This window comes from Oncorhynchus mykiss, chromosome 25 (genome assembly GCF_057628025.1).
Source record: "Oncorhynchus mykiss isolate SJ-2025 chromosome 25, ASM5762802v1, whole genome shotgun sequence".
NCBI classification, from domain to species: domain Eukaryota; kingdom Metazoa; phylum Chordata; class Actinopteri; order Salmoniformes; family Salmonidae; genus Oncorhynchus; species Oncorhynchus mykiss.
In genome coordinates, this window is record NC_143046.1 from 52,802,562 (window position 1) to 52,826,779 (window position 24,218).

The window sequence follows — 24,218 nt, forward strand, 5'->3', positions numbered from 1 at the left end:
TGTCAGCCTGTTTGGATCTGAGCCAATGGTGATTTTAAGACAAAACTAATGAGCCCTCCCCCAAAAAACTGAGAAGCAGTCATGGCGAGGTTGAGTGTGTTCAGTTGCACATGTGGTTTTCGGTGACAAAAACGTGGCATGAATCAAGATGGCTCTTCTGATTCTCTTTGAGAGAAAAATAGTTCAAAAGCCTTTACACAGAGCAAGACTGGCGGTAGAATCTGACCATGGTTAGAGAACTGAGTCAGTGTTGAGACCGACAAAAGTCTCCGCCTCAGGTGTCTGCAAGGTCACTAAGTCTTTACTCTACCCTCTGTCCCAAACATAAAGGCCTACTGTGAGTTGCCCGGTAACGCATTTAGAACACTGCTACAATGTTCTGTTTAATGTGCAAACTGGAGAGCGGACAGATGTTGGAGCGTGAGATTGAATAACCATTGGGTGGTTTCCCCTCACAGCACACCTGAATGCTCGCTGACGCGGTTAACCTTTTTAAATGCAGGGCGACATAATGAGCGTTAGAAAGTCGTTTTCCCTTTCAGGGGGGGCCTGGCTGGTTTTAGGCGTGTGTAGTTGGTAGTTGGGAGGGGGGGGTGAGAGTTGCAGGCAGACAGGGACAGGAAAGAGCCAACGGATGATTGATCTGAAGGTTGGGAGAGTTAAAAAGGCTACCGGGGCAGGGGTGTCACCATCTTCATCTATCCAGCTCTGCATAGCATGGCAGGTGGAGGTGCTGTTTTGAGGGGCGCAAAGGAAAATAGAGGGCAGCAGAGGCAAGGGTATACAGATCCTGCTTGGGAGGGGGGTGTGTGCATGTGTGGCAGAGAGGAAAACGAAGTATGCCTAGTGTGTGTGCGCGCCGGGAGCAGAGGCAAACAGAATGTAAAACTCTGGGCGGGCGGGCACACCTCAGGAATCCTGCTGGCACAGCTTTCGTCATACCACAGCAGGCTGTTACTAAAAATGCCTTAATGGCCACAAGGAAACGGATACATGTACGCCACTGCATTAGTCAACATAACAAGGCTATTATAAATATGACTTACTACTATAACACTGGTTGTATGGAGTGATTTGTGAGTTGGAACTTGGTCACACTAAAGCTACAGAAAGTGGGTGTCTACTGGCTGCTACTATCTAGCAGTGGGTCGACTAAGAAAGCACTCAGTTTCCTGAATGAATGTTTCATGTGCCAGGCTGAAGGGACTACATGTTTGATGTCCTTGTGACCGTAGTGCCGTTACAATACACGCTCTTGAGTGGGCACTCCTCACCCTCCTGTCTCCTCAAACATTCAGGACAGGAGATGCAGAGTGTGGGGGAAATCTCGGAGAGGCAATGGGCTGCCCAATTCCTGGGAGAAATGTGGCCTGGATTACAAGCCTTGAGGACAAGGAGTGAAGGTTTCCCCCTTTACCGTCACACATAGTCTATCAGCGAAAGCCACTCAATAAAACTGCTCTATCCACAGGAATCAGAGTCAATCAATAAGACCTGTTTGTGAAATCAGTGGAGCAGTAATAGCTATCAGAGGGGAAGGGTGGTGGTGGTGGTGGAGGAAGCAAAGAGGTTGTCCCTCTGCCTACCTGACAGCCCTACGGATGAGGTCACACGAGGCATCTGCCGTGCCGACGCAAAAATGTTGGCTCAAGTCTGGCAGGGGCCCCTGCTTTTGTACCATAGAGGAGAGGGGAGACACAGGGAATGTAGGGAGAACAATCCCCAGTGGCCTGACATGCTGTTTCCTCTGTTTTTCTTCACTGGTCTAAGCTGCCAGTCATAACAAGAGGGGAGAGGCTGGGAGCAGGTCGGGTTGCTTTCCAAACGACTCAAGAGACTGGTCGGCACGGCCATGAGGCAGAGAATGTAAGGGGTGAGGAATGAAAGGGGAAATAAAGTAGAGGAACGGTAAAGGGTGTGGTAAAAGACTGATGACTTCACATTGAGCAACAAGGGGGTGGGGGTGCCTGAATACAGCCAGCTGTTGTTCTCATCATACTCTCCTCCCTTAGTTTTCCTCCTAAACTAACATCTGGAGAAAAGTGATTACCCGCCACCGTGCCAAGACGTATCAAGAACTCGCCAGGGAGAGAGCGGGGGAGGATGTGAAAATTACATGTTAAAAGTTGAACACCCAAAAAGTATCTACACTGAACAAAAAACAAACATGCAACAAATTCAAAGATTTTACAGAGTCACAGTTCATAAGGAAATCAGTCGATTAAAATAAATGAACTAGGGCCTGAACTATAGATTTCACATGACTGGGAACACAGACATGCATCTGGGGCGGCAGGGTAGCCTAGTGGTTAGAGCGTTGGACTAGTAACCGGAAGGTTGCAAGTTCAAATCCCCGAGCTGACAAGGTACAAATCTGTCGTTCTACCCTTCAACAGGCACCCACTGTTCCTAGGCCGTCATTGAAAATAAGAATTTGTTCTTAACTGACTTGCCTAGTTAAATATAATATGCAAATAAAAATAAAATGCAAATAAATCAGTTAGTCAGTCACAGGGCCTGGATCAGAAAACCATTAAGTATCTGGTGTGCAGCACAACCAGGGCTGTGGCGGCCATAACATTTTGTCAACACGTTTAGCATCTCTGTGGGCTACACTAGTTCAATTAGCAGGCAAGCTTTGCGAATAAATACTGTGGTATTTTGTATGTTACAGTAAGAACAACACAATTTAACATAGCTGTTTTCGACAAATGATTTGAGTGGCCACATGCGGGTTAACAAAGAAACAGGTATATGCTATTGTACAGTTAGTTGTGATAAACATTAGAATATTGCAAAAAAAAATATATATAAAATATATATGAAACAGCAGCAGCCTCCATATGCAACGAACAATATATATATAGTTTGTTGCATCATAACATATATACATACATACATACATACGTATATATGTATATATGTATATATGTATATATGTATACATATATATATACATATACATACATATACATACATATACATACATATACATACATATACATACATATACATACATATACATACATATACATACATATACATACATATACACATACATATACACATACATATACACATATATATGTATATATATACACATATATATATATGTATATATATATATGTATATATATATATGTATATATATATATGTATATATATACACATATATACACACACACACACACATACATACATACATACATACATACATACATACATACATACATACATACATACATACATACATACATACATACATACATATATATATATAGGCTATGATGCAACGAACAATGATTTAAGAGAAAAAAACTAAGCGCTCTGCTCCGTTTCTTGCGCAGGCTGCACACACTTCAGTCTCATTCACAATTTGACAAGCACTTGATAATATTCTCACGCAGTATTCCCAATTTAATCTGGTCTTTACATCGCCTGCTAACGTGTTAATTTTAGTTTTTAGAATGGCCCGCAATTTTTGGTTGATATAATCCCATAGCCTGCACTGGAATAGCGAATGGAGGTTCCGTGCAGTTACTTTGTTTAAATGCCAGGTAGGCTACACAGTTTGTAAAGCGGATGTGCTTCATTTAAGAATTGAACAATAAATAGAGGCATGAGATCATCTTTTAAAGTGGCAAGTAAAACACTGTTCTCACACGCAATTTAACAATGACTGGGCTTATAAGAACACGTTTCACTAGGCTTTGTAGGCCAGGATTTCCCAAACTCAGCCATGGGGCCCACCCTGGGTGAACTTTGTTTTGCCTTAGCACTACACAGCAGATTCAAATAACCAATTCATCAAGCATTGATTATTTGAATCCGCTGTGTGGTGCTAGGGAAAAAAACAAAATGTGTAGTTTGGGGAACCCTGCTGTAGGCTATGGGCTTTCCAACCACGTTCCAGGAGTCTTGGGCCTATAGGCTACATTGAGTTATTTGGCCACTTTAGTTGTGATGCAAAACATATCAGCACATCATTTGAAAATGTTGCAAAGAAAAATGCATGAACTATGCATCATTCACAGGTGATTATGTTCACACCATTCAGACAATTTTCTATTTAATCTCGTCTTTACCAGTGCTTAATTTGAGCCAGATCCCGCCGGAACAGGACCTGACACCTCTCCTGTTTCGGACTTTCGTTCCAGACCCCATTTGGCCGGATCCGGTACTTCATGGTATGAAAAATATTCACTTTTTACAATACAGAATTCCTAATAAAAGCGATTAAAGTTCCTTTGACTTGCCTCTTTGTCAACTTCCTCACAGGGCACACTGCCTCAGTGCTAACAATATAACATTGGTTCATAAGCACATGATTACTGCATGAAATAGCTGTAGAATCAGAGGCATTCAGGGAAGTTAGGGAGGGACATAAATTAAGTTACTTACATTGTGTCTGCCAACACCCCTGGGATAATGTACATTTGCTGCGGCATTATGACAACTCCGCAACAATGGTACAGATTAACTGAGCAGGTCTTGGTGATCTTAAATATTTAGCAAACTCCATGACTGTAGCTAAAGGAAATGCACGCTGGGCCGGGCATGCCGAGCTTGTGAAGTGAGCGCTACTGGAGCGGGCGAGAAGGCCAATGCTCCAGCCTTTGGAAAACTCACTAGGCGCTCCAGTCAAATTGGACACACTCCGCTCACATACTCTGGTTTGAAAAAACACACGAGACAAAACCCAAATTTCAGTCACAATCATGAAGTTCAGCCCCCTTTAAAACTTCTACTTCCAATTCTTTGAAAGAATAGTAGAGCGCAAGTGCAGTAGTCATTTCGAAGGCAACTTTCTTTTGTTTTCACCGTCTGGAGAAACAGCAGCAGCCTCCACCAAGCACTGTTCATCTCCCAGTAGACTTAAAAACGCAATCTCCTGCAACACTACACAAGCCTGTCTAAACCAAACCCTCCCTTCACTCCAAGAAAGCTCCCTCACTTAAGACACGTCAGTTAACTAGCCTAGCGCTATCCTCATTAGCCATGCTAAACCCCCTCAGACATCAGCGTCGACCCAAAACAGCCACAGTCAGATTAGGAACTCAAACCAGAGGTGTTCCACCCCTCCGCTGACAATGCAGACTCCAGTCACATATTTTGTCATAGGTTACAGTGGTGACTAACTTTGTAGGGAAAGTTGTGGCGGAGTAGAATTAGCATAGCAGGGCCTGACACTGTGCTGGCTGGCTGTATGGGGCTTGTTAGGAGCTTTTATTGGGCCCGAGTGGGCAGCCTTGGTGCTCAGCAGTAGCCCTATCAATATTCTGCCGTGCTCAGGGCTGCCAGAAAGAGCGGGTCATTACTGAGGAAGAATTTGATGCGAGAAAATGTGTTTCTCCCCTTACTGTCCTTCCTAAACACACGAGACAGCATTTCTCACATGGTCTCGGCCACTAGCAACACTCCCAATGTGGGTACCATTAAAGTACACACTGGATAGGAAACAAAAGTTTGGCTACATCCGAGTACACAGCATGCGTTAACTAAAAGGGAACATTAAAAAAAACGAAACAAGGAAAACAGATTTAATAAGGGACAATTGAATGTATATATATCATGTGTATTTGCCTGTGCTAGCCTTGACAAACAAGATATTACCGCCTAACAGCAGGATGTATTGAAAAAAATATATCTAAAAACAAGAACAGAGCGAACATTAAAGCGATCTACAGTTGTCACTGGCATAACATGCTGTAAACCCCCTTGAGACAGCTGGCAGAGTATGATTCTCTCGCTCTTCCCATTAACAGGCGTTGTATTGTTCTGTCCCTGTGATCCTTTAATGCTGTCCAATCGAGCCCGGACTATCTTGAAGGGATTTGGCCATGGCTGATTTGGGGAGGTTTAAATAATGTCGGATTTGCATCAGATTCCGAGATTGAGTCAAAGCTGATCAGAGCCCTCCCCTAACCCTCAACCCCATGACAGGCTTCTGCCCTCTCAACTGGGGAATATGGGGCAGATGCTTCAGTGGGGGGAATTGTGATGGTGGATCGGGGTGAACAGTGGTGACATGACAAGGGTGGAAAAGACATCAGCAACTGTTTGATCTGTTGGGCTGAGCCTCGACCATGAGCCGAAGGGGATCAGCTGGTAGCACACGTTTCAGCAGGGAGGCTGGTTGCCAGGCAAAATCCCCCCATCAAAGGAATGACCCAGGAACAAACCACCGAGGCAGGGATCCCTCAGCAGTCAAGGGGGAATGCTGTGAGTCAATGTATTGAACATTACCACAATCAGTCACTGTTTCAATGGCTGATGCTAATGTTTACACCGGATTCTCCTCCTGAAATGCTAAGAGTCACTCAGACAAAAATAAATTGTGTAAAACAAGCTTATGAGACAACGGGAAGTGGAACACTTGGTTTATTACCCCCGAGGAGTGGCATTTGCAGAATTTATTACGCAGTCACAATTAGAGGTCGACCGATTAATCGGAATGGCCGATTAATTAGGGACGATTTCAAGTTTCCATAACAATCGGAAATCGGTATTTTTGGACACCGTTTTTTTTGTTACACCTTTATTTAACTAGGAAAGCCAGTTAACACATTATTTTCAATGACTGCATAGGAACGGTGGGTTAACTGTCTTGTTCAGGGGCAGAACGACAGATTTTTACCTTGTCAGCTCAGGGATTCGATCTAGCAAACTTACAGTTAACTGGTCCAACACTAACCACCTGCCTTGCACTCCACGAGGAGCCTGCCTGTTACGCGAATGCAGTAAGAAGTCAAGTTGCTAGCTAGCATTAAACTTATCTCATAAAAAACAATCAATCATAAATCACTAGTTAACCACTCATGGTTGATGATATTACTAGTTTATCTAGCGTGTCCGGCGTTGCATATAATCGATGCGGTGCGCATTCGCGAAAAAGGACTCGTTGCTCCAACGTGTACCTAACCATAAACATCAATGCCTTTCTTAAAATCAATATTCAAGTATATATTTTTAAACCTGCATATTTAGTTAGGGAAATGGTGTCACTTCTCTTGCAACAGAGTCAGGGTATATATATGCAGCAGTTTGGACCTTCTGGCTCGTTGCGAACTAATTTGCCAGAATTTTACGTAATTTTGAATTAACATTGAAGGTTGTGCAATGTAACAGGAATATTTAGATTTATGGATGCCACCCGTTAGATAAAATACGGAACTGTTCCGTATTTAACTGAAAGAATAAACTTTGTTTGAGATGATAGTTTCCGGATTCGACCATATTAATGACCCAAGGCTCGTATTTCTGTGTGTTATGTTATAATTAAGTTTATGATTTGATACAGCAGTCTAAGCGATGGAAGGCACCAGCAGGCACTCATTCAAACAGCACTTTTGTGCGTGTTGCCAGCAGCTCTTCGCAATGCTTCAAGCATTGCGCTGTTTATGACTTCAAGCCTATCAACTCCTTGAGTTTAGGCTGGTCTAACCAATGTGAAATGGCTAGCTAGTTAGCGGGTTTCAATCGATGACATCACTCGCCCGGAAACTTGTAGTTGTTCCCCTTGCTCTGCATGGGTAACGCTGCTTCGAGGGTGGCTGTTGATGTGTTCCTGGTTTGAGCCCAGGTAGGAGCGAGGAGAGGGACGGAAGCTATACTGTTACACTGGCAATACTAAAGAGCCTATAAGAACATCCCATAGTCAAAGGTACATGAAATACAAATGGTAGAGAGAGAAATAGTCCTATAATTCCTATAACAACTACAACCTAAAACTTCTTACCTGGGGAATATTGAAGACTCATGTTAAAAGGAACCACCAGCTTTCATATGTTCTCATGTTCTGAGCAAGGAACTGAAACGTTAGCTTTCTTACATGGCACATATTGCACTTTTACTTTCTTCTCCAACACTTTGTTTTTGTATTATTTAAACCAAATTGAACATGTTTCATTATTTATTTGAGGCTAAATTGATTTTATTGATGTATTAAATTAAAATAAATTAATTCAGTATTGTTGTAATTGTCATTAAAAATAAATAGGCCGAATAATCGGTATCAGCTTTTTTTGGTCATCCAATTGGTATCGGCGTTGAAAAATCATAAATCGGGCGACCTCAAGTCACAATACCAAGCCAAATTTTCAAATGGGCAGCGCAACAGGATGCATTGCCAGGCATCGATGTGAACGAGGGGGAGAGAGCTCGAGACTGAAGGGGAGGATGAGAGGGACTGAGCTGGGAAGCTGCATGGTGTTGAAGCGGTTGTGAAGAGTCAGCTGGCAAAGTGAGGCTGAATGTATGGTGGCTGAAATAAAGAAAATAAAAACATTTTTTTTAAAAAAGTGTCTTGGGGGCCTCCAAATGCTGAGCTATACACATTCCCATTTTCCCTACTTAAACACTGGGACAGAGATGGAAGAAGTTCGATCTACCCCTTTCTCTGTTGAGCCAGGTCTGAGGGCATCCCCCAGCTGCCTGAGCCTGGCCCTCACAGTCCCCTGGCCGGGCCAGAGCGGTGTGAACGGCTAATTACCACTCACACCCCAGTGTGTGTCTGTGTAGGGCCCAGAGAGGGGGGGGGGGGGGGGGGGGGGGGATATACTGTACCCGGCAGCAGCAGCACAAACAGCAGCTTCACACTCCATTTCCTACTTCTCCAACTAAAAGGATTAGGGGGACCTTCAAACAGAGGGTGATTGGCCAGAAGACCGCAGGGGCCACATTCTGGAGAATCATGGCGGATGAATGCCTCTAGGAGACGGGGGAACACGCCAAACCCTGCAACCCACCCCCAAAGGATGTGGTACGCAATCAGATTGATTAAGAAATACTTTCTTTTTTTTTTTAGGTCAATGGGGTTCAGGTGGGACCAAACTTCTCACTAGAACTAAATGCAAAGGGTACAGTTGGTGATCTGACGACAAATTGGGCCGGTGCATGCTAACTTTTCAAAGTTGCAGTTTGATTTTTATACCGTTTCCATCAGACTGGGGACTGAGCCTGACTGGGGACTGAGCCTGACTGGGGACTGAGCCTGACTGGGGACTTTGTCACTTTCAAGCCTTTCCAGTTGGCTCGGCGGCAGCACCGCCTCGCGCCTAATTGACTACAGAGCTGCCTTTTCACTGCACTCCCCATCCCTCAGTTTTAGCAGGTTGGTGGAACGCTCACATGAAAGACACCGCAAAGCCACGTTATTATTGCGATATGAATCTTTCCCCAACGTTGCATTCTTTTCCTCCCTCCCTTTCACTCTCAGAGTTCGTGACCAGAATCCCAACAATGCGGGAACAGCGGGGAGGGTGGAAATGAAGGCTGCTCTGTCTCTTCCATTGCATAAATGTCTCAGATTCCCAGCTCAATCATGTAAATACCAGCAGCTCCTCAAACACCTTCTGTCTGCAGTTTAGAAAATCTCCAGTAAGAGAAGGAACCGTCACAACACTGATACATACGGGTAGAAAAACGGGTTATGCTCATAACTGACGCATCAGAATAATTTCAAAAATCAGAATTAAATCTGGACTGCGTCAAATAATGCTGTGTACATTTCCAATTTGGCCATTATCGGAATATTTGGGGACAGAAAAAAAAAATAGACAACACTACTCCATCAAAAAAAATAGACTGCTTACTAGAACAAGCACACTCCGGATACCGAGGAAAATTTGGCTGTTAGCCCCAGAAACGTCAACCCTATGACCGCACCACCGCACCATATGCAAATGTCTGGGTCAATGAGACACATGATCAAAAGTATGTGGACACCTGCTCTTTGATCTCCTAATTCCAAAATCCTGGGCATTAATGCAGTGTTGGAAATGCTTTCCATTATATGTTGGAACATTGCTGCGAGGACTTGCTTCCATTCAGAAACAAGAGCATTAGTGAGGTCGGGCAATGAGGTTGGGCGATTAGGAATGGCCCACAGTCGGCATTCCAATTCATCCCAACGGTGTTCGTTGTAGAGGCCAGTCAAGTTCTTCCACACCGATCTCAAACCATCTCAAACTGTTGCCACAAAGTTGAAAGCACAGAATCGTCTAGAATGTCATTTTATGCTGTGGCGTTAAGATTTCCCTTCACTGGTACTAAAGGGTCCTGGACCGAACCATAAAAAAAAAAAAAAAGTAAAAAAAAAAAGTTTAAACCAGCCCCAGAACATTATTCTCTCCTCCAGCAAACTACAGTTGGCACCATACATTGGGGCAGGTAGTGTTCTTCTGGCATCCTCCAACCCCAGATTAGTCCGTTAGACTGCCAGATGGTGAAGCGCAATTTATCACTCCAGAGAACGCATTTCCACTGCTACAGTCCAACGGGGAGAGCTTTAAAACACTCCATCTGACGCTTGGCATAGCGCATGGTGATCTAAGGCTCGTGTGTGGCTGCTCAGCCATGGAATCCCACTTCATGAAGTTGCCGACAAACAGTTTTTGTGCTGACGTTGCGCTCAGAGGCAGTTTGAACTCGGTAGCAACCGGGGACAGACAATTTTTATGAGCTACGCGCTTCAATACTTGGCAGTGATGTTCTGAGCTTCTGTGGCCTATCACTTCGTGGTTGAGCTGTTGTTGCTTCTAGAGGTTTACGCTCCACAATAACAGCACTTAGTTGACCGGGGCCGATCGAGCAGGGCAGAAATGTTACAAAAACTGACTTGAAAAGGTGGCATCTTGTCACACATTGAAAGTCACAGCTCTTCACTCAGGCCATTCTGACAATGTTGGTCTATGGAGATGGCATGGCTGTGTGAATCCACCTACACCGTTTCTTGCGATATGAAACAAGTTGCATAGCGTTAGTAATGTTATCCATGCTCCAATAAGGTTAGAGAAAGGTTAGGCTAAATTCCACATGGAAATCAAATTTAACCCTAACCAATAAAGAGGTTCATAAAAATCTTCGAGGGCCTCGTGTGGTATCAAAGGTGTGATGAACTGAAATCTGAAGTGTCTGGGCCACAGAGACAAGGTACTTCAATGGAGGATACAGTGGTGAAAGGCAGGCTTTTTAAACCCCAGAGAGTGAGATGGAACATTGAGTGAACGAGCAGGCATGTTTGCCAGCCAAGATAAGTCCCATTAAAACCAAAGCACAGTAAACAAAGAGAAGTCTGTCGTTATACATTATGCATCGACATTGTACAAATGTTATCCGGGCACCCTAGCTAACGTGAAAATGGAGCTGCACGGGAATATATATATATATTTTCCTCTATGCTCCGCTTGGAGAGACAATACTAATTAAGGTTGGAAAAAAATACGTGTGCAAATTTGAGAGAAAGGAGCGCAACATATGCTACTCCCCTATTTTAGTTTAGACCAGTGATCAACTGATCGATCTTCAACGCATTCCTATGTCTCGTGCTGTTGGTGCTAGGTGCACCAGATTCAGCTGCCCTGCGTGCCGGGTAGGCGAAGTGTTCCCATTTTGAACCATTTCATGTGTCTGAAGGTTCAAACTGACTTCCCAGCAGGCCCGGAGAGCAAATCAAGTGCACTATAGGCCTACTGCTGTCCAATCGGATGGCATAGACTACCGCGTCTGCAGTAACATAGCAGGGTTAAAAAGCAAGAGATACTGAGATAAACTTTTAAAACAATGACTAGAGACTTAAAATACAGCAGAGAGCTACTGTAAAATAAAATGATTTAAACGTATGTTCACTCAGCTGTGCCTCAAGTAACACAACTGATTTAATATCGGTGTGATCAAGTAAATGTAAACTAAAATTAGCTTGAATTGGCAGGGCAATTCAAACCAAACCAAAATGCAGTGGTGATGTATTGGGACTATAGCCAACTGCACAAAACTCATTGCTACAGTACTATTAAGATCAGGTTAACGTTGCATAGGCTGAGCGGTACTGATCTAGAGTTTTAAAAAAGGTTGGTGACCACCGATTTAGACCCCCAGAAGGGAGGTTGTGTCTATTCTGTAGTGATAAATGCTGCACATTCGTGATAAGCAGAGATCAACAGTTCCTCCCTCTTCCCTGCCATCTACAAATCCCAGTGCACGGAAGCAGAAGGCCAGGTAAAGTGTGGACAGAATCCCTGGCTAATCGGGGAACGCATTTTTCACGCTGTTCTCTCGCTCTCTACTGGTGTGAAGAGACTCCAAACAGGGGCCTTGAGCTGGCGTCCATCGTGCGTTTGAAGTCTCTGCCAGCAAGCAACAGATTAGCATCTAGTCCAGAGAAATGGGCCCTTTCAATTGTTATTTCCTTTTGTTTGCTTTAGGGCTGCAGTGCCAGAAATCTCTATAATAAGGTTGGGTACAGTGTGAGAGTTGAACAGCTGCTGGGGAGAAATGGCAGAGCCCACTGGGGGAAATGAGAGAATTAAAGGGTAACAACTCACCTGATGTGATTGACCACTGTTTACCATTACTCAAGAAACTCAGATTCACAGTCAATGATATTGGCAGACTTGTCAAAAGGGGCCAGCGGTTTCCTCTGGTAAAATGGAAAACAATCCATTCCTATTACCATAGCGGTTAGAGTTAATTAACGAGGATGTTTCATACTTCAAACAGCTACTTATTGGAATGTGCTTAATGCCAAGTGTGGCACGGTAGGTCTCGAATTGCTAACTAGGACTAGTGAGCAGGGTGCAAGAACCGATAAACTGCTGGAACCAGCAGGATGATAACTGGATCCAGAGAGTCGGTGGAGGAGAGGGCAGGCCTTTCCCCAGGGCAGCTCTGTCCAGTCACAGATGTCAGTTTTTAGAACCTTGTTTGCTGCTTCAACTGTGATGTGGGGCCGAATGAGAGGGGATTGAGCCAGGTGTATGGCAGATTGCCACGAGCTCGTGACGCGCGGTCATGTGAATGTTAGCTTGCGTTCCATTGCTTTTCTACAGACAAAATAATTCTGGTTGGAACATTATTGAAGATTTATGATAAAAACAATCTAAAGATGAATTCTATACTTCGTTTGACATGTTTCTACGACCTGTAATATAACTTCTTGTCCGACCTTTCGGCTGGACTTGCACGCGCGTTTGGATTTGTTTACCAAACGCCCTAACAAAAGGAGGTATTTGGACAAATGAACTTTACCGAACAAATCTAAAATTTGTGAAACTGGGATTCCTGGGAGTGCATTCTGATGAAGATCAAAGGTAAGTGAATATTTATAATACCATTTGACTAATGTTGACTCCACAACATGGCGGATATCTCTTTGGCTGTTTTGGTCTCTGAGCGCCATACTCAGATTATTGCCTGTTATGCTTTTTCCGTAAATTATTTTTGAAATCTGACACAGCGGTTGCATTAAGAGCCAGGGTGGAAGGTGGAATTGAAAATCTACTTGGCGATAGAGCTTTAAGCCACACTTGAGACATCTACACTGTGTCCCCTGATACAAGATGTTGACATGGGCAGACCTGGAGAAAACACATTTAGCTGCTTCCTTCGGTCAGGCGAACATCGTGTCATCAGCCACCGAGTGGAGGGTTGGGGGGGGGGGGGGAACCTAGAAGGCTCTCGTTTACTGGGCCTTCTCAAACCATTATAGTTCCAAACACACAAATAAACACAACTAGACTACGCGTACCGCATGAATGCCAGCCGCCATGTCCTTGCGGGCTACATCCCATACAAGGCAGGGAATTATTTTTATTTGGCCCAAAAGACAATACTTATATGCAAGTAAACATCATTAATAGGAGAGGCACCATGTGTTGGAAACAGCCAGATGGCATTTGATACTCATTTGTCATACAATGGCTAATGTGGAGGTGCGAACAATGATGCACTAGAAGGAAGAAAAGGTGTTTATTCGATCACGGAGAACTGAGCTGGCCGTGAACAGGCTCCACTAGGCCGACCTGTGCTGCGTGTTCCTGGCCGAGCTGCTGGAGGCGAGAACTTGGCGGACATGGCACACGACAACCCGCTGACCACACCGCCTGGCGTACATTACGGACCATCTGTCACCCAAGCAATACGTCCCCGATCTTTCCTCGGTGGAAAGACTGAAGGCAGACTAAGCGAGAGGGAGGTCTCAAATCTGGCACTGGCAAATTTGGAGCTAGTGCGACTGTGCAATTCTGAGTCTCCTACGGTGAAGAGAAACCGCAGAAGCGTGCTATCACGCAAGACAACATGGTGTCTGAAGATAGCGGTTAACAAAATAATCTGACACAAAACAATGTACAAGGCCAAAAGACCAACAAAGAGGGGGACAGAGAAGAGAGAAAAAAAAAAGAGGCAGAGAGAAGACAGTCACTGCCATGAAGCAAATGTAGAATAAGGTTGGGGCTGCTCTGTTCAAGTTGCTAATACAGTCACTTTGTTCAGGGAGCGACGCCGCAAGCTTTGTGGGGGCGCAGTGCATTGTCTCCCTCTCCTCTACCCCTCCTTTCCTGGCCTTTCATGGTTTTCCAGAGGATCCAGGAGGACAGGGGAGAGAGTGCAGCCGGCTGACTCTTAAAACTTGTGCCTCCGAGCAGCGGCAGAATTGAAACAAAACAACGAGGCGCTAACAATGATGGCAGCTAACCGCGCCTACGCAATGGATTGAACTTTGCTGAGCTCCCAAGTCACAACTTCAAATGAAAACTACTAACCCTCTCGTGTTTTATCTCAAATGCCCGAGGACAAGGGTCCTCACAACAAACAGACAAATAAACTGAAATGCAAATGAGGATGCAAAATAACTATCCCAGACGCTTCCCTTCAAGCTCAAAGACACTGAACAATGCAGTGCAATGTGCTAACAAGTGTAGCCCATTTCTCTCTTAATACCATGCAAGTAGGTAGGGCCGTGAGGGTTGCCAACAGTTGCACCGACTTTGAGGTATGATAAATAAATGACATACTAGCAAACGCATTTCTTTCTGGGAAAATTATCTGTGGTGTGCTAAGCACGTCTATGAAGAGAAGCCCTTCAAATAGACGCCAGCGGTTTGGGGAGCCAATGAGGATTAATTAGACCCATAACAACGTCCAGCAGACAGCTCTGTCAATCACTCAACCCGCCGCCTGTGCCACAGTGTCACCTTGGCTTCCATCATCTGCCAACCCTTCCTTCCCAGTAAAAGAGGATCTACAATAGATCTAAATGAGCTGCCTGTCAACCAACACAGTAAACACCACTACTGCTGTTTGCGAGTGGCTAAGGGGAAGGGGTGTTGGTTTGTACTGTATGATGGGGTTGATGGCACAGAGGACAGAAGAAAAAAAATCATCATTTTTTTCCCCCCGCAACGTATCAGGTTATTAACAGATGTGAAAAGCTAATTACTGTGCTGGAAAGAATCCGAGACGCTACCTATTCTCTCCCTCCATCTCGGTCTCTGGAATATTCAGACCAACATGGGCTCCTGGATTCAATTAGCAAGAAGTCGTTTAGACTCATCTCCCACAGCCATCGTTACTACCGGAGATTAACCAAGCGTGTTGCCAGTGGCACCAAAGTAATCGACACGGGGCTTTGGCCTTTGCCGCAGTTAGATTCACGCAATATTCAAAAAAGCCCAGGGACCATCTTCAGTTGGGCGATGGCCACACTGACAGCCGTGGCCAATTCTGAGCACACACCAAAAAAAACAGGAAAATGACACTACGCCACCCCTACCTGTGCTGTATTAAACAACATGAAGGTCCTGCTGAAAGAAACATCAGAAACTGTGTGTGTGTGTGTGTGTGTGTGTGGTAACTAAAATAGACCATTGTAGTCAAAAATCACCAGTCTAGAAATAGACAAGCTCAGCTTTAGCCCAAAAATGTGTAAGCCTACGAATCCTTGCCGCCCCCGAGCGGTAAGAAAATAACCTCTGCTAATATCCAATACTGGGGAGCTGATTTTCCATGGGACATTACGTGCGTGGGTCTTACCATGGGAGGCAGATGGCCAGAGTGCTGGGGGACTGGGAGAGACATTAATTGATCGTCACGGTCGGGCATCTGAGCAGACGATTTGAGAGCGAAGCCTCCAGTCTTTTACAGCGAGGAGAGGGTCGTTAAGGGGCTGTGCGCCATCCATCAATTAAGCAAACAAATATAACAGTCAAGTAAAGCAAACTGATAAAATTAGGCCATTACATGGCAGTAGCTTAACGTGAATGCATGCATTCTTCTGTACTGCCCTCCAATTCAAACCACAGGTTTTCAATGTGGTTCAAGTCCAGAGACCGAGATTGCCATTGCAAAATGCAGATTTTGCAGTCAATTAACAATTTCTTTGTGGATTTTGATGTCCTCTCTGGGTTATTTTCTTGCTGGAAAATCCACATGCAGCCAACTGTCAGCCTCCTGGGCTGGGACAAGTCTAGCACATCCGGTCGGAGTGCAGAGGCATCTGCGGTCCTGCCCTCTGAACCCTCAGCGGATACAACCTCATATTGGCATCTCACTATAAATCTATCTTTAATCGAACATGAGTTGGCAGCCAGCGGGCGACAATGTTTAAAGACCACTCCACAATAAATTCTGCACAATGCATTCGTATAAAACCAAAACTTGTGTAAGTGCAACCCAATTAGAATGCATTGGATTGCAGGCCCTGTGTTTAACCTGCTGAGGACATATCTGAAAGGTGCTGCATCTGCATTGGCCGTGCAGCATTTACGGTGATACCTCTGCAGAAATCAGCTGTCGCCAAGGGAGGAAGTTTGTGTTTATACAGGACCTCCCACCCCCAACCGTCGCTCGTGAGGCGGAACGGAGCATGAGTCGGCCTCTGCAGTTGCGTCACACCCTCCATACAAAGCCGCCGACCACATTTTTGGATCAAGCAAAAAAATTGGCTTTAGGTTCTCTCTCAGCGAATGGAGAATCTGTTTCTCTGATCTCTTTTGGGCAACACTGCTTTGATCATCCCCTGCCCGCTTTTAGGTACTCACCCCAACCTTCATCCCGAGTGCCAATTAATCTATTCCTCGGTCACTGGGGCAGGAGGATCACACAGTGAATCTAACCAGGTAGCCTTCGACTAGGGTGGCACACAGGACTAGCGCTGAAGCTCTGCAGGGTTAGCAAGTGCAGCAGGCAGTGTTTAGGGCCTTATACCCAGTAGTCATGACATGAGAGCAAGGCTCTGTGGCACTTCAGCATCAATATGGGGTGGAGGGGAGAGGGGAGAGACTGGGGTGGGTGGCTGGATCAGTGGTATAAATCCACACTTGAAAGAGCAGCTCAATGAAGCTCCACCTCCCATCGTTTGTAGTCTCATCTCCTCAGAGTTTGCAGGCTGTTCTCAGGATCAGGGAGCTGCCGCAAGGCAGAATCACTGAACCTTTGCCACTTCCCATCAGCACCCTCTCCTTGCCATTAGGCAAGGTATCTGGCGCGTGGGGTGGTCTAGAGACAAGGGACGGGGTCATAAGAGACATACACCCGTAACACCTTTTCAATATCAGCCAACAAAATCAACTAGAAGTGGGGTTTGGATACCATTTAGATGTAAAACTACCATAAAACAAATATATAGCATACATTTCACCACTAACAAGACAAGGCTAAAATAGTTATTGGCTCAAGGTCAAACTGACAACTGTGGTCTGCGTCTCATCATTCTGTCAGGACAAGGACCCCAGGCCGGCCTGATGTGGAGCGAAAAGCTTTTCCTTAAAGGAGGACGTAGAAAAGATTGTGACCCCATTTGTTTCCCAAGCGATTTAATAAAGACGATTTCACACTGTCAAATGTGGAGAAGTTGCCGTTCATTAAAAAGTGAGTCGCAGGATTGAGATTGCCATAGCTTTAATCCAATTAAGGGTAGCACGATAAAGGGAATTTACTGCCAGCCAAGGCTGCCCACCCACAGTGACAATGACAACACTAGAGAGGAGAGCGCGAGCCCCTGGGGGACTTCATGGGGAGATAAACCCCAATGAGCCTGGGAAGCAAGAAGGGGCTATAAAACCTGCTACTAGAACTTTGCTTACGCATGAGAGCATAACGTAGGATATATGATTCTACAGAAATGTTTCTGGTGACACTCCGCTAGACTATAAGCGTGGCTCTTCGCAGCCGATGACTTCAGAGCCGAAGTTAGGGGTGAGCAGCGCATACAGGTGTTTATTAATCTGCCTCAAACTTTGGCTGACCGTGACTTATGCTGAATCACCCATATCACAGTTAGTGCCGTCACTCGCCGCAATATCCTCTGGTGGCGTATGCCGGGGAGAGAGGTTTAAAAGCCCCTTCGAAACAGAAACAGTGACAAATGGAGGATAAAGGATTAATCTCAAAACAAGGGAGAAAGTTATTGAGCCGAGGCTTTATTCGCTGTTGCCATTTTGGACTGAAGCGATTCAAGTGATGCCAGGGCTCTGGTAGAGAGTGCAATCAAACTGCACCAGAGGGTCCCTGCGTGGTGGCGTGTCCATCCTCTGAAATAAACCCCGATTATGATTGAGCAGGCCAGGCCTGCTCAGCCTTGGCCCAGTTTCAGGGGGTCAGCGCCCCAGCCACCTCGCCTCCTGACCAGAGGAAATCGGGAGGTACAGCTGTCCGGCCAGTCTGTTCACCACAGGCAACCAGGCACTGCGGCCACGCAGTCCCCACCTCCCTGACGGCCATCTCCGGACACATGGGAGGAAGTGAACACGGGGAAATATGGTGCTCACACTCACAGGTCACTTACTGTTGTCTGTTTTTACTACTGGTTTGAGATTAAGTGACACGCCTTGTTCTAGTCATATCCAGGCAAATCGGCTATAAAGACACGCTTCAGTTTAACTTAGAACAATGTTTACAGATACCTCATTGTAATACAGACCATACATACAATGAACACAAATATAAAAAAGCAACATGTAAAGCAGTTGTCCCATGTTTCATGAGGGGGAAGGAAAAAAAAACAATAGCAGCTTATTTTTGCTCCAATTTTGCACACAAATTGTTTACGTCGCCGCTAGTGAGCATTTCTTCTTTGCCAAGATCATCCATCCACCTGACTCGTGTGGCAAATCAAGAGGCTGATTAAACAGCATGAGCCTTACAGGTGAACCTTGTGCTGGGAATATAAAAGGCCACCAAAATGTGCAATTTTGTCTGTGGCATAGTTGTGACGTCACAAGTTGAGGGAGCGTGCAATTGTTAACCGCAAGAATATCCACCAGAGCTGTTGCCTTAGAATTTAAATGTTAATTTCTCTACCATAAGCCACCTCAAGTCATTTTATAGAATTTGACAGTATGTCCAAACAGCTTCTCAACCGCAGAGCACGTATAACCACTGCAGCCTAAGACCTCCATATCCGGCTTCTTCACCTGCAGAATCGTCTGAGACCAGCCACACGGACAGCGGCTGAAACTGCGGGTTTGCACAATTGAAGAATTTCTGCACAAACTGTCAGAAACAGTTTCAAGGGAAGCTCTGCATGCTCACCAGTCTTAACCGGACTGCAGTTCGACATTTGCTCTGCCAAATTGGTTGTTGATCATTGCTAGACAACCATTTTATAGGTCTTGCCATAGATTTAAGTCAAAAGTGTAACTAGGCCACTCAGGAACATTAACAGTCTTCTTGGTAAGCAACGCCAGTGTAGACTTGGCCTTGTGTTTTAGGTTATTGTCCTGCTGAAAAAGTGAATTCAACTCATCCCAGTGTCTGGTGGAAAGCAGACAACTATGTTCTCCTCCCAGATTTTGCATGTGCTTAGCTTCATTCCGTTTATTTTTTAGCCTGAAGCTCCCTAGTCCTTAAAGATTACAAGCCACCACCACGTTTGAAATGGATATTTGTGGTATTCAGTAATGTGATGAATTGTATTTTCTCCAAACATAACACTTTGCGTTGAGGACAAAAAGTAAATTCCTCTGCCACTTTTTTTGCAGTATTACTTTAGTGCCTTGTTGCAAACCGGATGCCCATCTGTCAATTAGGTTACTATTGCACAGTAACTACAAGGTAGTTACCATCCTCAGCTCTAGCAAAGCCAAAACATTCTGTAATGTTTTAGCCTCATGAAATCCCTGCGAGATTCTCTCCGGCAACTGAACTGGGAAGGATGCCTGTATCTTTGTGGTGACTTGGTGTATTGAAACACCATCCAAAGTGTAATTAATAACTTCACCATGATCAAAGGGACATTCAATGTCTGCTTTTCAAATTATTACCCATCTACCAATAGGTGCCCTTCTTTGGGAGGCAATTGGAAAATCTCCTTTGTCTTTGAATCAGTGTTTTAAATTCACTACGCGACTGAGGGACCTTACAATTATCAGTATGTGTGGAGTATTATATCAGGCAGTAATTCAAAAATCATGTTACTCGGTGAGCAATCAGTGTTGGAGTCCATGAAACTTAAGCACATTTTTCCTGAACGTATTTATGCAAAGCGGTTGAATATTTGACAAAACATTTCAGCTTTTAATAAAAAAAATGTCAACATACATTTTTTTTTATCAATTGTGACATTATGGGGTATTGTTTGTAGGCCAGTGGGGGGAGGGGGGGGAATCAAAATTGAATCCATAAATTCAGGCTGTAACAAATTAGAATAAGTCAATGGATGCGAATACTTTCCGAAGGCACTGTATACACATACGAAAATATAATGCATCCTTTCCCCTTTTGGAGAAAGCTGGGCCTATTCAAATCATGTACACACTGACTGTGGGCAGAGGTCAGTCAACTGATTAACCCTCGTGGCAGTACTACTCACCGCGGGCACCAGAAGCTTCTTGACCTCCTCCAAGGCTCTCTTCATCTTGATCTCGGAACGAGTCTGTGTGTCCTCCACCGTGATCAGGACGTGAAGCTCCTCGTTTAGATGCTCCCAGTTGGGCTTGCCTCGGTTCTGTTCCTCCTGTGAAACAAAGAGAAGAGGGAGAGAAGAGAAGAGCGACATGAGTGGATGTGACAAGCTCGGTTAGAGCGCTGCCGTTTTACATGACATAACAAATTTTGCATGCGTTGAAGAAACAGACATGGCGGGACACTAGGCAGCAGCGACATGCCCTTTTTTCCAGGACAACCCCCTTTATTTGATGCCGACGTCAAAAAGGGTGACAGCTATCCCTGTAGCAATTAATATCCAATGATTATGTACAGTTGAAGTCGGAAGTTTACATACACCTCAGCTTCACAATTCGACATTTAATCACAGTAAAAATTCCCTGTCTTAGGTCAGTTAGGATCACCACTTTTAAGAATGAAAATGTCAGAATGATTTATTTCAGCTTTGTTTCTTTAATCACATTCCCAGTGGGTCAGAAGCTTACATGCACTCAGTATTTGGTAGCATTGATTTTAAATTGTTTAGGCTTGTGTCAAACATTGTGGGTAGCCTTCCACAAGCTTCCCACAATAAGTTGGGTGAATTTTGGCCCATTCCTCCTGACAGAGCTGGTGTAACTGAGTCAGGTTTGTAGGCCTCCTTGCTCACACACGCATTTTCAGTTCTTCCCACACATTTTCTATAGGCTTGAGGTCAGGGCTTTGTGATGGCCACTCCAATACCTTGACTTTGTTGTCCTTAAGCCATTTTGCCACAACTTTGGAAGTATGCTTGGGGTCATTGTCCATTTGGAAGACCCATTTGCGACCAAGCTTTAACTTCCTGACTAATGTCTTGAGATGTTGCTTCAATATATCCACATAATTTTCCATCCTCATGATGCCATCTATTTTGTGAAGCGCACCAGTCCCTCCTGCAGCAAAGCACCCCACAACATAATACTGCCAACCCCGTGCTTCACGGTTGGGATGGGGTTCTTCGGCTTGCAAGCCTCCCCCTTTTTCCTCCAAACATAACGATGGTCATTATGGTCAAACAATTCTATTAATGTTTAATCAGACCAGAGGACATTTCTCCCAAAAGTACAACATTTGTCCCCATGTGCAGTTGCAAACCGTAGTCTGGCTTTATGGCGGTTTTGGAGCAGTGGCTTCTTCCTTGCTGAGAGCCTTTCAGGTTGTCGATATAGGACGTTTTACTGTGGATAGATAGTTTGTACCCGTTTCCTCCAGCATATTTGCAAGGTCCTTTGCTGTTGTTCTGGGATTGATTTGCACTTTTCACATCAAAGTACGTTCATCTCTAGGAGACAGAACGCATCTCCTTCCTGAGCGGTACAACGGCTGCGTGGTCCCATGGTGTTTATACTTGCATACTATTGTTTGTACAGATGAACATGGTACCTTCAGGCATTTGGAAATCGCTCCCAAGGATGAACCAGACTTGGAGGTATACCATTTTTTTCCCCTGAGGTCTTGGCTGATTCCTTCAGATTTTCCCATGATGTCAAGCAAAGAGGCACTGAGTGAAGGTAGGCCTTGAAATACATCCACAGGTACACCTCCAATTGACTCAAATGTCAATTAGCCCATCAGAAGCTTCTAAAACCAAGACATTTTCTGGAATTGTCCAAGCTGTTTAAAGGCACAATCAACTTACTGTACGTAAACCTCTGATCCACTGGAATTGTGATAGTGAATGATAAGTGAAATAATCTGTCAATAATTTTTCCAACAATTGCTTGTGTCATGCACAAAGTAGATGTTAACTATAGTTTTGGCAAGTCGGTTAGGACAAGAAATTTGGAGTGGTTGAAAGATGAGTTAATGACTCCAATCTAAAGTGTATGTAAACTTCTGACATCAACTATGTACGTAGCAGGAGTTAATCTGACTAACCTATCCAAAAGGAGACCTACCGTGCTGTCGAACAAAAAAATAACATGGGTGTTTTAACAAAGGGGCCGAGAGAGCCATTTTACCCCTCTCCGAAAGGGGGCCGCTAAGCACTTTGAGGTACTAAATTGAGACGCTGGTGAGCTTAGAAATGTCAGAATGGCCTTTATTCAAAAACCGACGATCAAGTCGCGAGGAGGCCTTCAACACGGCTAAATAGAGGGCCATTTTAAAGAGCACACAATGGGGCCCAGTATTTGACTGGCGAGGCTGAGTGGGGAAATGGAATAGGTCAATTCAAAATGTAAGTCTTCAGACCTGGCTCAAAATCCCCGCACACCTAGCATTTTGAGAGAAGGGAGAGTGGAATATGTCGGAGTAAAATGCAAGGCTCTCCATTCTGACACGCTCTCCCCCATTACCTGGCTTCTTTTGAGACGTTTTCCGACAGCACTGCACCGCACGGAGGGCTCTTAAAAGCTTTGGGTCACACCACCATGGCAGCTTACTGTCGTGTGTGCTTATATGTAGACATATCTGAGCTCACCATTTCCTCTGTGGCTATGAATTGAGGTTCACAATTCGATTCAAACAAAGACTAGACTAACCTCAAACAGCAGACAATAGAGCCTCAGTAGGAATATGAAACACTATAGCTTCAAATCATGTTATGACAAAAGCAGCAGCAGTCTTAAGCTCTCAGAGAACCATCTCTCCCCGAGCTCTATCATGACAACACATTTCAGCATCAAAACACCACCGCCAAATCTCCAAGGCATTTAGGTCACGGTACAAGGAAGAGGGAAAAATCTAGCTTCCAGCTTTGCTTCCCTCTGACTAAAAGCTTAAATTAGGCAGTGTGTGTTAATGCCGTCTCGTCAGTTTCCCACCTCCAACACACACACACACACACACACACGTTACCCCTGGTGCTCCTCCAATCACTGCTCATTTGTGAACTAGGCATGGTAATTGAGGTGTCTAATTGCTACCCATGCATTGTGAGGCACGGCGGGAGGTCCACCTGACACTTACTAATATGCGGCTCGGCGCGCGCCGTGCCAAGCCAGAGTCGAGTGGCATGCCGCCGCTTGCCCGCCTCCTCTGCCGAGAGAGACGTTGCCATGACTTTCCCACACAATCTTTTGTCTCTCAAACAAACAAAGCGGAAAAATTAAGTTTAATATTCCTCTCGTGTCCTTCAATTCCACAAGAGAAGGAGGGCATAGTTTTAACAGGCAGAAGCCAAAATTATTTCACAATGGGCTGTTTACTTGTGGCCAATTTTGCAGGCAGCGTGGAGGTGAGTGAAGAGTTTGTGGAGAAACAGACAGGAGATAACTGTCAGTTGGACCGCCACAACCTCCTCAGAACACCCTGTGGAACTGTACCTGCCACAAATCGCCCATTTCTGAGCACTGGTCATTGAGGAGCGTGTGTGTGACTGCAGCAGAGAGATGGTGAGTAAGTGAACACTACACAGAGAGACAGCCAGAGAGAGCTCCAGTACCGCGGGGATTCACAGTCACACCCCAGGAAGGGCGGAAGCAAGGAAGGCTGGGAGAGGTGCGGAGTGCCACTCTCCCACTGTGGCTTGTTGTGAACAAGGTCACAGTGTCCTCAAGAGGAAAAAGTGACAGCATGACAAACGGGGGAGGAAG

At 44.9% G+C, this 24,218-nt stretch overlaps 1 protein-coding gene across 7 annotated transcripts in view; it reads right to left on the reverse strand.

The window, feature by feature from the left end:
• Positions 1–24,218, reverse strand: part of LOC110505280 (protein quaking-A) — a 91,188-nt gene that overhangs the window by 15,958 nt on the left and 51,012 nt on the right. For all 7 annotated transcript variants that reach the window (XM_090220491.1, XM_090220493.1, XM_090220492.1 and 4 more), the window contains exon 4: positions 20,588–20,731. In XM_090220491.1, coding sequence (XP_090076617.1) covers positions 20,588–20,731 — 144 coding nt within the window. The remainder of the gene's footprint in view (positions 1–20,587; positions 20,732–24,218) is intronic.